Consider the following 13,580-nt stretch of genomic DNA (forward strand, 5'->3'; position numbering starts at 1 on the left):
GATAGTGACGGAAAGTAGTGATATAGTTACTGTTGGTGATTTTAATTGTAAGGAGATAAATTGGGAGATATTGACGACTACTGGAAGTGAGAACTCATGGAGAATAGACTATTAAACTGGGTGGTGGAAAACTTGGTGACTCAGTGGGTTGATTGTGATACCAGATTTAGTGGAAGAGACAAACCATCAAGACTTCATTTAATGTTTACCAAAGACATGGAAATTATTGAAACTATACACTATGATAGCCCTCTAGGTAAAAGTGATCATGTATTGATGGAATTTCATTTGAAAAATGAAAATGTAATCATTGATGAAATTATAAGGTGAAAAGATTTAAATATAGTAAAGCTGACTCTGAAAAATTAAGAAAATACTTTGTTGCAGTGGACTGGAAAGCCTTTGAAGACACAGAAGATGTTCGGGAAAATAGGATGAATTCATAAGAATATATAATTCTGCTGTGGAGAAATTTGTACTTAAAGGAGGAGCAAGATGTAGAAAGGGTAAAGAATGGTTCAATATAAATGCAAAGAGGCTAGAAATTGTAACCTAAATGCTTGGAATAGATGGGAGAAGAGGAAAACTGAGAGCAAATGGGAGGAATATACTGATGCTAGAAATAAGTATATTGAGATAATAAGTATGAAGAGAAGAAACTATGAAAGAGATACAATAGATAAGTGTATAAATGAACCCAAACTGTTCTTTAGACATATTAATGGGAAGATGAAGAAGGAAGGTGTATCAAGATTGAATGTTGAAGGAAAAGTCTACGAGGATGCACAGGACATGGCAGAGGTTATGTACAATAGTTTCAGATCCGTATTTACTGTGGAAGGGGAGTTTGATGCTGGAAGGGATAAGTTGGTGAGGAATATACTAAGTACAGTCCCAGTCAGTCATGAGGAAATACTTAAGATGATGGAAAAACTTGATGTAAATAAAACAACTGGTCCAGATGGAGTATCAAACTGGATATTGAAGGAATGTAGAGAACAACTGGCTGATAAAATTCACAGTTTAGTGATGATATCACTATCACAGGGAAGAGTACTGAAATATTGGAAGAGAGCAAATATTATACCAACATTCAAAGGAGGAAATAAGGAAAACCCACTAAATTATAAACCAGTGTACTTGACTAGTGTTATAGGAAAACTATGTGAAAAAACAATAAAGGAAAGATGGATGGAACACTTAGAAAGAGATAAAGTTTTGGTAAATTGTCAATCTGGATTTAGGAAGGGAAGATCATGCTCCATGAACTTATTGTCCTTTTATTCAAGGGTAATCAATATTGAGCAGGAGAGAGGTGGATGGTGTCTACTTAGACTTGAAGAAAGCACTTGATGAAGAACTGCACCAAAGATTGCTATGGAAGATAACAAATTATGAAAAAATTGGAGGAAGACTGCTGGAGTGAATGGAGGATTATCTGGATGATAGAGAGTTGAGAACAGTAATACAAGACCAGAATTCATCTTGGCTGAAAGTAACTATTGGTGGCCCACAGGGGTCAGTGTTGGGACCAATAATGTTTGTAATATATGTGAATGACATAAATGATGAAATAGACAGTTATATGAACTTATTCGCAGATGATGCTAAGCTGATGAGAAGGGTAGAAAATGTAAATGACTATGGTACTGCAAGATGATTTAAATAAAATAAATAGATGAAATAAATCTTGGCAAATGGAATTCAATCTAAGTAAATGTAAAGTAATGGAGTTTGGTAAGAGTAAGAAAAGAATACAATTTCATTATGAGATAGATGGGGTAAAGTTACAGAAATCAAAGTAGGAAGCAGATTTGGGAGTAACAGTTACTGAAAATTTGACTCCAGACAGACACATTGATAAAATTACTGGACAGACAATGAATTTGTTAAAAAGAATAAGAATGGCATTCTTATATTTAGATGCAGGAATGATAAAAAAGTTGTTGATTTCCATGATAAAACCAAGACTGGAATATGTGGCAGTGGTGTGGTCTCGTCATATAAAGAGGAATATTATAAAATTAGAAAGAGTACAAAGAACAGTCACTAAGATGGTTCCAGAGTTGAGTAAGTCAATCTATGAAGAGAGATTAAGAATGTTGGAAATAGGAGAGAGAGAGAGAGAGGGGATTTAATAAACATCTATAGAATGATAAATGGTATGGAAAATGTGGACAAAGAATGTTTTATAAATTTAGACACACAGAGTACAAGGGGACACAGTAAGAAGTTGAAGAAAGTTAACTGTAGAAGAGACATCAAAAAGTATAGTTTTCCTCACAGAAGTGTGAACAAATGGAACGAACTCAGAGAAGACGTTGTCAATGCCCTAACTGTCCATGCTTTTAAGACCAAACTGGATAGATATAGAGATAGGATACTATGAGATTACTCCCCTCCCATAAACCACAGCTAGGTAAACACACACACACACACACACACACACACACACACACACACACACACACACACACACACACACACAGAACATGTTTTACAAAGAAGAGGAAAATTGGCAAAAGTAGAAGGAATGAGGGGAATATGGATAAAAAGAGACATAAATGAAGAAGAGAGAAGTAAACTGAAGATCCTGTGTCACAAATCTACTCAGCTTTTATACAAGACTAATAAATTAAATGCAAGAGAGGGACAGATGGGTTGATGTGATATACCTGGATCTCAAAAAAAGCATTCAAGAGAGTTTCCCACAAAAGCCTCATGTGGAAGCTAGAGAATGGAGGAGGACTAAAGGGAGCAACATTGAGATGGATGGAAGATTATTTGCAAGAGGGAAATAAGAACAGTAATCAGAGACACTAATTCAAGTTGGCATAAAGTGACAAGTGGGGTACCACAAGGATCTGGGTTGGCACCTATTATGTTTCAAATATATATAAATGATATGACAGAGGATCTAAACCTTTTTGTTGATGATGCAAAAATAATGAAATAATAAAGGATGAAAATGACTGCAAGGAGTTACAAAAGGATATTGACAAGATACATGCATGGAGCCAAAGATGGAAACTAGAATTTAATGCCAGAAAATACCATGTGTTGGAAATAGGAAAAAGTAAAATAGAGACCTTCATGGAATTACAAAATGGAAAAAGAAGTAATAATGAAAAGTAATGAAGAAAAAGATTTGGGAGTAGTGATTCAGGACACACTATCACCTGAAAAACACATAAAACTGAATATTTTGCTTTACATACAGCAAGTTAACAAACATTAAAGTGGCATTTAACTATATAGATAAAGAAATGATGAAGAAAATTATAACAAGCATGATACATCCTAAACTGGAATATGCAGCAGTAGTTTGGGCTCCACATAGAAAAAAGATATACAGAAACTGGAAAGAATACAGAGGATAGCGACAAAGATGGTACCAGAATTTGAAAGACTTAAGCTATGAAGAAAGACTTGAAGAGACTGGATTACCAATGCTACAAGAGAGAAGAGAAAGAGGAGACCTGTACAAATTAGTAAACAATATAGAAAAAATAGATAGAAATGACTTGGTACCACAGATGGAGGAGAGAGAGAGATGGATGAGGGGGCATAGGAAGAAAATAAAGAGTGGATGTTCAAGCAACATCAAGAAATACAGCTTCCTGTATAGAACTACTGAAATCTGGAATGATTTGAAGAAAGAGGTAGTTGTGGCAAACAATGTACACATGTTTAAAGAGTAACTGGATAAATATGGTTATAGAGACAAGACAAAATGAGCTTTGGCTTGTGCCCTGTATAATACAACAAGGTAAACACACACACACACACACACACGGGTAGCACTATTCTATACACACAAGGTCAAGAGTAACACAAATGATCTTACCTTATATGGATGTCTTTAATGAAAATCTGAATGTTGCGGATAATCTGGGAGCAAAGTTTCTCAAAGAATCCATCTTGATTTGCTGTTTGATCTCCTGCAAGAGGAATAATTCAATGTTATACTATTTACATTACGATATTCATGTCATTAGTCAATCAGCATCATTAACTGCAACACAACATGCATTAAGTACTTACAACATCACTAATAACACTAATCTCTACATTAAACTGCTGATCTTGACGAAGACAGTACTGAAAATGACTAAGCAGTAAAAATAGCTACCATGAATGAGCTCTGCTACTAAACCTTCTGTGCAGATACGTATGATACTGTACGAGATACGTAACGAATACATGGAGGATTAGCCTGTGAATACTGAGAGTATTATGAGCACGAGGGTTTTCAGTCTCTGATGTTCAGCCATTCACCAAATATAGGATATTACAGATAAATACTGTAATTAATTCATAATGTTGATGCTAGGATAAGTATTTTTCTTTCTTCTTATATATATTTCAGTGAACACTCATGTCATTTTAAGTGTGTGTGTGTGTGTGTGTGTGTATTTACCTAGTTGTGGTTTACGGGAGGGGAGTAATCTCATAGTATCCTGTCTCTATATTTATCTAGTTTGGTCTTAAAAGCATGGACAGTTAGGGCATTGACAACGTCTTCACTGAGTTCATTCCATTTGTTCACACTTCTGTGAGGAAAACTATACTTTTTGATGTCTCTTCTACAGTTAACTTTCTTCAACTTCTTACTGAGTCCCTTTGTACTCTGTGTGTCTAAATTTATAAAACCTTCTTTTTCATACCATTTATCATTTTATAGAAGTTTATTAAATCCCCTCTCTTTCCCTTATTTTCAAGGGTAGGAATTTCCAACATTCTTAATCTCTCTTTATAGGTCAACATAACTCCAGAACCATCTTAGTGGCTGCTCTTTGTACTCTTTCTAATTTTATATTATTCCTCTTTATATGAGGAGACCAAACCACTGCTGCATATTCCAATCTTAGTCTTATCATGGAAATCAACAACTTTTTTATCATTCCTTCATCTAAATATAAGAAAGCTATTCTTATTCTTTTTAACAAATTCATCGTCTCTCCAGTGATTTTATCAATGTGTCTGTCCGGAGTTAAATTTTCAATAACTGTTACTCCCAAATTCACTTCCTCTTTTGATTTATGTAAGTTCACACACGTGTGTGTGTGCATGTGTGCATGTGTGCGTGCGTGCGTGCGTGCATTTGTGTGTGTGTGTGTGTCAACAAAGGTAGAGATAAGGAGAGCAAATTAAAGTCAATTAAATGTCAATATAAAGCAAAACTGGCTATCATCTAAGGCACACCTGTATAAACACATGTTAGATACTACGACCATCACTCTCCTATGAACACCTGCGCCATGAGCCATGAATGGTGCCACACCAAGGTAAGTGTGTAATGACAGGGAGCATCACTCATACACACACTACTCATGACCCAACACCTTTAGGGACAGGAAGCATGACTCACACCTCCCATAAACACCTCTTCTTTATCACAAGCTGCCGACATCTTCAAAGTGATGTGGTCCTTACATTATGTTGTGTGATATATAACTTTATATAAGAAATCCTTAATAGATTCTGCAGTAAGGGCATATTATAAAAGAACCTTTAGTCTCTTAGTTTGGAGTAAACTGTAAAATTGATTTAAATTTTAAAATCAAATAGTGAGCTAGGCAAGTATGGGAAACTATTCTCAAATAGTCACAGTAAAGGAGTGGTTCTGTTTCTTATCAAAAATTTATTCACTAATGATGTAATACTGTAAATTGTCATTTTTTCCATTAAACCTCTCCTAAATAAAGCTTCCAATGAATTTCAGTGATAATAACAGAAAAAAAGAATCCCATAGATTTTCTCTGATAGCCTCAACAGTTAAATAAATCAAACAAATTAACTTCCATGAGTAATATAGAATTTTTTGGGGAAATGGAAATGTGCCAGAAAAAAAAAAAAAAATGTGGAATTTAAGAGGCTGACAATAAGGTGATGGTGTGGATATGGGTAACACTCACTGTCTTGCTGAGTTGGGTAACAAAGCCTACCAAAAAAAAAGAAGCAAACATAATTTGCACTAAAATATGGTAGTGATCACTAGGAAAATATTATCTATACACCAGGCCGGCAATCTCACATAGGGTGGCCTAGACAAAACCAACACACACACACACACACACACACACACACACACACACATCACTATGATTAGACTAAAGCTGGAACATGCTGAATCAGTGTGGTCTCCCCACAAGAAGAAATGTAAAAAAAAAACTACAAAGGATACAAAGGATGGCAACGAAGAATTAACATGTAGTTAAAGGAAATTAATCTGCCAACATTGGAACAAAGAAGAGAAAAGAGAGATTTAATACTGATATATAAATTGTGGAATGGAGTGGAAGAAATTGATAATGAGAAACTGCTAAGAGAAGTAGAAAATATCAGATACACATGAGGCCACAGCAAAAAACTAAGAAAAGGAAGATGCTTGAACAACATAAAGAAACATAGTTTCCCACAGAGAAATAAAGAAGTATGGAACAAGCTAAGTGAGGATGTAGTATCAGCAATGAGTGTGCATAACTTTAAAACTGGACGTTTAGGTATGGAGATGGGACCACACAAGTGTAGCTCAGGTCCTGTAAATTACAACTTGGTAAATATAACTGGGTAAACACACACACACACACACACACACACACACACACACATGCACACACACACACACACATACATATCATTTACATTCTCAGCCCCATCTGCCATGATGGAAAGGGATAGTCTCTTGGATCACCATACTACACCCCAGGAGCTTATCAGAAAATAATAAGGACAGATATGTCTTGAAAACAAAAAAAACATTATGACATTTACACATTACCTTTTTCTATTTCCTGCTGCTTGAGCCTGGCATCCTCCACTCGCTGCAGGGCAGCCAGCTTACTCTCATGCAGCAGCTTCTCCTCCTTCTGTGCATCGTACTGGATGGAGGTCTTAGGCACCACCACCACATACACCCCTTCCACTGCTGCCTCCCACCGCTCATTGAACAAGTTCTTCCATGGTATCTTGAGTTTTAAGTGTCCTGCAATATGAAGAAAAATTAATGCTATGCTGAAATGAATTTTGTACAAATGGATCCAGTCTTGTAATGTGAATTCCTTATTACAGTTTTTCTGCATCCATTTTTTCATCTATTGTGTCTTTTTGAAACACCCACACCCCCTCTCTCTCTTTTGTCACATGAACAAAAATTGATGCTACTCAAATTCATTCTTACATGAATTCCTTTTTATACTACCTACTTTCTGCATCTGTCTCTCCATCCATTCAGTCATTTTGAAAAGCCACAATTAAGTCTCTCTCTCTCTCTCTCTCTCTCTCTCTCTCTCTCTCTCTCTCTCTCTCTCTCTCTCTGTGCCTGTAAGAGGACCTCCACCTACCAATGTGTCCACACACCAGGCGGACAGGAAGATCAAGCTCGTCAAGGGCACTCTCCTTCACATCAAGGTCCCGCAGCTCAACATCCCCTGAAAAGCCAAGTCATGAATACATGTGTTAGGTTCAGAAAATTTTACGGTTTCCAGGATTTGGAGCAGAACATCTTTGAACCCTGAGAACCTTCATTTTCTCTTTTGTTGAATGCCTCCCCCTCCTCCATAGACTTTAACACAATAAGAAGCAGCATGACAATGATAAAACAATATTTGGTTAGATGTAAAGCAGTCTATGATGGAAAGAAAATATTTTGTGTGAAAGAGATATAAAAATAAATTTAAAAACTGTTGGATATAATTATGGTATGAGTGAAGATGAAGAGGAAGAAAGGGTTGCAAGTCATTCCATAAATCTCTGTTGTCCATTAAGTGACACCTGAAGGAATGAGGTGATACAGATTTTCCATCAACATTTAATTTACTATATTCTGATGTAACCACTGATAATTAACCACACAAACTTCTATCTGTTGTTATGAATACTGTGGTGGGGAAGTTTAAAAAAAACTACAGATGATATCAGTGAGTCACTGAAGAGGATGGCATTCATATTGTTTTTTTTTATTTTTTTATTCAGAGCTATTGACAAAGGCACTGATCAGACATCCATAACATTCAAGCATGTAAAAATCATCACACACACACCACATCAGCAAATAACCTACTTGCCCTGTAACTATGTGTACCCAGTAGCTGTACATTTATACATTCACCATGTGACATGTACCTGTACCTGTAGACACACTCACCCTGTAGCAGTACTGCTGTCAAACACACTTGCCCTATGGTTGTTATATACATACTTGTAACTATAAACACACTCATCCTATAGCTATTATGTACCTGTACTTGTAAACATATCATGGAAGGGCAAGCAAAATACAGTGAGAAGCAACCAAAGACTACCCATTTTCTGCCCTGTACAAACATATGGAACATTATTCATATGGAAAGATGACAAAACAGACTAGTAAGATCATTAAAGTGGCATTAGTGAAGAGGGGAGGTGCTGGGCAGCTGTGTGATATGTAGGTGTGGCTGACAGGTGCAGTCAGGTTAAACTAGATGGTATCCAGAATGTAACTATGAAGATGAGGTTTAGCAACTAGTTATGAGGTTGTTAGGTCTAATTTAGAAAAGCCCTTAAATGTTCTAGCTATTAGGGGATTGTAAGAGGCAGTTGGAGGACTGTACATGGCAATTACAAAACATGATAGTTAAACAAGTGTAGCAGTCAGTTAGTGTTATTGGAAGAAGATTATATGTGGCAGACAGATTACTGAGAAGATTCCATACAAGTTGTGTTACTTTGCCAGTTGCCTATCACAACATTTTCATGATAACAACTATCTTTGGTTGTTTTGATATACTATGTAAGCATGGATATTGGAGGAAATATTATAGATCTGGAGATTGGAATAAGCTTCTGACTGAGGAGGACTAAACCTTAAACAATGAAAATGTAGAGAAGAGGTACAGCATTCTGCCAATGAGAGGAGACAGTGAGGAGGGAAACATGATGATGGTGAGTGATAATAGGAAAAAGTAAACATGATATAATGTCAGGCATGGAAGAAAAGGAAAGAAGAGGAAGAATAACATGGCAATCTATAGAATACAAGAATTGAAGAAGAAACCTGAGGAGAAAAATAAAGAGGAAGGTAAAGATGATGACAATACAGCATTAATATTAATATAAAATATTATGCTTTATGTAGAAAATGCCTTAGGCTACTCATGACACAATCAATGAAGGGCACAAAAACTTTGGTGACAGGAGTAGTGGAGTAGTGAAGAAGTATAACTTGAAATTAATAGATGAAAAAAAACACCAAATTAATCCACAACATGAAAGAAACCATAGGAAATAAATGAAACTGAGATAGGAAGTACAAATCAGACATCTGGGGATAACAGCTACATATTAATGAAAGTGTTTTGGTCAAAACACAGAATAGCAAGCAGATAAGATATTACACAAAGCTAATTTATCCAATAACCACATCTTGTTCTTTTTATCTTATATATATATATATATATATATATATATATATATATATATATATATATATATATATATATATATATATATATATATATATATATATATATATATTACTAATTAAAAAAGGAAAAAAAATTTGGGAAAAATACAGTTACCACCAATATAAGTGCAAAATCTAAGCACGGCAGATACTGAAAACTAATGGCACATTGAAAAGTGTTCATGCAATGACAGGGCAGTGAAGGATGACCAAAATCCACTCAGGCCTCAGTGATCACCTCAGACTGACTAGTAAGGTGTATGGCTTGTATGAGTGTCCTGCTAGAGTTTGATCCCTGACAAGACATTCGCATGGTGAATATATCCTACCTTCAGATCAATTCCTCAGTGTTACTATGAAGCATCCAAGCATGGCATCATATTCAGATTAATTCTCAGAACTATGAATTACATACAATTTATACCTAAGGGAAACATTTGGGGAAATTATAACTAAAATGAATGAATAAATAAATAAGTAAATAAATAAATAAATAAATAAATAAATGGATAAATAGCAATAATAATAAAAAAAAGAGTACCTATACAAGATATTAATGAACAATTGTAATGAGGACAAATAAGGAAAAATATAAATTAATAAGTAGCTAAATAAACAAATAAATAAATTATAGAAAAATAAAAGTACCAGTAAAAATATTGATATCTACGTATATTAAACTGCAGAAAAAAATAAGAATAAAAAATAAAGAAGAGTTGAGAAATGGATGTAAAAATAAATAGAATTAGTAAATAAGTAAAATACTGGGATAAAGAACCATTAGAAAAAAATAAAAAAAATTATATATATATATATATATTCCAGTTAATTAGAAAGTCATACTCTATTAAAAAAAAAAATTGTCACCTGCACCACTGCCATGTATTCATACAGGAACAGGACAGGACAGATGGAGAGAACAAGAACAATGATCCTTGATTACGTTATCTGATAAACTTCCTTACACAGCCTCAATTTACCAGTACGAGTCACCTTGACACGACACGGATATGGTACACTGACACGTTACACTAACACGCCACATCCCCTACACTCCCCCTCTGACACAGACAAACACAAATCACACGGGAAAATGACAAATATATAACAAGACGCATACCTGGTACAAACAGACACGGTACGGACGAAAAAAGTAGTCATTATGATTCCCTGGTACAGAGAGACACGGTACTGACACAAACACTCCTGCCTGACACAGACAAAAAACGAGAGGCAAACAAGGAGAGCATGACATAAGCAATATATGACACGGGTCGCAAGTGAAGTTGTATGACGCAATGTTAAGTATACAATCAATTATCAATAAAAACATCCCTGTATTGAATTTCGCGATGGTTATAATGAATGTTTATTTTCTATTCTGAATCGACAGTGTATATCAAGGCTAAGACCATAAAGTAAACATATATAGAAGGTTGTGAATGAGATATGGGTGCCGTATGCCTCTTCTATTATCCTGCAGATGGAAAAACAGGAAACGTGACAAAATACGTGACAGAACATTGAAAAACCAGTGTGTTCTTGGTAAATAATCTGACTGGGATGCATTTATTGATCAACTAGAGTTGGGAGCGTGTGACAACAGAGTAGAGAGCAGGACAGGCCAGGCAGGGGAGGACAAGACAGGCCAAGCAGGACAGGCAGGTCAGCTGACTCACTCACCCCCCCACACGCCAATCTTCAGCTGGGACCCGTCAAGATTCTCAATGTACTTCCCCAAAAACTTGTTGAGCACGTCTGAGATTATCTTTGCGAACATCTTGGAGGGTGAAGAGAGACGGTCAGATCAATGTGCCATGTTGTCTGGGGGTAAATACGGCCACACGAGAGAGTGAAAGCGGCTGAGTATCACCTTCCCACCTCTCCCTTGCACTACTGACTGCGTGTGTGTGTGTGTGTGTATGGAGCCGCAGTCTGCCGCAGTCTTCCACATTAACAAATATAAGTGAGTGAGTGTGTTTATTTACAGAGCACTGGAATAGGGGAAGTACTCTAATAGACAAGGAAAAAGTTTAATATAAAGCTGTGAAGGGAAGCTAAGCAAGAGGAACCGTTGGAAAGGCGTATTTCTCCCGCCCCTCCCGCCTCCCCCCTCTCCGCCCACTCTCATTATCACATGACAGCTGAGCAAACATGGGGATACAAAGGGCTTTACTTATAACCTCTGTGTAAAGAGTAGCCTTAGGAAAGGGTAGGACCTTGATAACTTTTAACAACCCCCCTCTAAGGAACGGTCATGCCCCAAAATCAGACCTAAGGAAAATAGTCTATTTTCCTTGCCTTCTTGTTTACTCCTTACTCCTCATGGAATAAAGACATATGTGGGAGGAACCTCCTGATATTAACACATGATACGTCCATCCAAGCCTCGTAAGAGAAAATAAAAACGTTAAACGAAATGATGGTGATGATGATGATGATGAGTGGTAGTGGTGATGGTGATGGTGGTAGTGATGGTGGTGAGTTACAAAATAACATCTTCAGAGAATTACCACTGTGTTGTCTTTCGACACTAACCTTTGAGACATTTCAGCTCCATGTTATATTATTGATTTGTACTCCGTGATAACGTTATCTCTGACACCCAACGCGAAAATGGTGTCATTTCCCATAAAAAAAAAAAAAAAAAAAAAAAAAAAAAAACTGTATTAGCATCAGATTGAAATGAAATCGGATACACTGACATCATGTGACTCACAAAGGGTCGTGGCCAGGAAGGTGGTAACAGGTTCTTAGCACTATTGTTGGAAGTGAGACAATAACAGAAGGTGGAGATGGATAACTAACTCAGCGTTGCAACACCAGGTCAGAACACACTGCCCACTGTAAGTTAAGTACGTGATGGTGGGAATTTTAGAATGGACAGGATATACAGGTTCTTCATGTACAGCTAAGTGATAATGGCATTAATTTCAAGCACTGGTATATTGTAATACACACACACACACACACACACACACACACACACACACACTCTCTCTCTCTCTCTCTCTCTCTCTCTCTCTCTCTCTCTCTCTCTCTCAGTTGCTTGCTTGAGGTGATCGCAAATAGGCGTCTTCATCAGTGCAGAAATAGTTTCTCGTCATGGGATACAATAAGCGTTCCTTGCAGGCTGACACATTTCACACTCCCCAGGTTTCCAGGTTTCCTTGGGTAACATTTAATCTGCTCAGCGGGAAGAATGAAGAGGTGCTAGAGGTGCTGGTTTGTGCGCATTGTGACCACGCCCAGTCCACCTCACCTCACCTCCCAGGCACTTCCGTCTTGCATCCTTCCACCCCCATCCCACCAACTATAGGTATTACTTTTTCGTCACAGCAGGATGTTCACTCAGCATTGAAGTATCGGTGGCTATACTCTGGCAGCATTACGTCTACAAGCTCATACGCTCTATGCTCTATGGTGTGGCGAGTGGCGGTCTTTCTCTCGCCAAGCAGCAAGCAAAAGTGTCACGTCCGGCCGTTTTGGAGCAAAGTACGCTGCCTCATGGACATGCTGTGCCTGTATTCTTGATTTTATTTGTACCTGAGATAAACTTGTAAAAAAAAAAATAGTCGTCTGTGAAATCAGGGTAATAAGACTATATTCACGGGAACTTAATGGCACCTGGTATGGCATGATGACATTCCATCATTTCATGCTGTCCGAAGACTCCCATCCACATTCCACAACTCTGTACAGCATTAATACGTTAAGGCGAAAGCAAAGTAATCAAATATTTTTAGAGTGGAGCGTCTCAAAGATCGATTCGCGACCCAGACTGTCTGTCAGCCTGGCAGGACACCCCCAACCTGACAAGCCACCACTGGAATCCTTGTTACATTAACACCAAAATCATGAAAACTCTCTTAAAAGCTCAAATAAATTTCCATAAGAGTCTGTAGATGCACAGCGTTCGAGATATGGGACCGAAGTGATTAAAAAAATTCTCAGATGTACAGAGTCCCCAGAAGTTCAGTTCGGTTGTAGGTTGCGCACAATGCGCCGACTGCCTTTGCATCGGCAGTCGGCACTCCCTGATGTTCCTTTTAGTCTGTTTTTAGTTGGTTATACTCTTCAGCTGTTGCTTCTTATTCTTCCAACACTATTGTCTTAGTTTTCTACTCTAGTTTTT

General features: G+C 37.0%; 1 protein-coding gene across 1 annotated transcript in view; it reads right to left on the reverse strand.

Moving 5' to 3' along the window:
* LOC135101783 (intermembrane lipid transfer protein Vps13-like) overlaps positions 1–11,359 on the reverse strand; it is a 134,332-nt gene extending 122,973 nt beyond the window's left edge. The window contains exons 1-4 of the mRNA XM_064006077.1: positions 11,129–11,359; positions 7,347–7,433; positions 6,785–6,988; positions 3,848–3,941 (exon numbers count right to left, since the gene is read on the reverse strand). Of these exons, the coding sequence (XP_063862147.1) occupies positions 3,848–3,941; positions 6,785–6,988; positions 7,347–7,433; positions 11,129–11,225 (482 nt within the window). The 5' untranslated portion in view covers positions 11,226–11,359. The remainder of the gene's footprint in view (positions 1–3,847; positions 3,942–6,784; positions 6,989–7,346; positions 7,434–11,128) is intronic.
* Positions 11,360–13,580: the final 2,221 nt, after the last annotated feature.

The sequence above is a fragment of the Scylla paramamosain genome, chromosome 7, assembly GCF_035594125.1.
Source record: "Scylla paramamosain isolate STU-SP2022 chromosome 7, ASM3559412v1, whole genome shotgun sequence".
Lineage (NCBI taxonomy): Eukaryota > Metazoa > Arthropoda > Malacostraca > Decapoda > Portunidae > Scylla > Scylla paramamosain.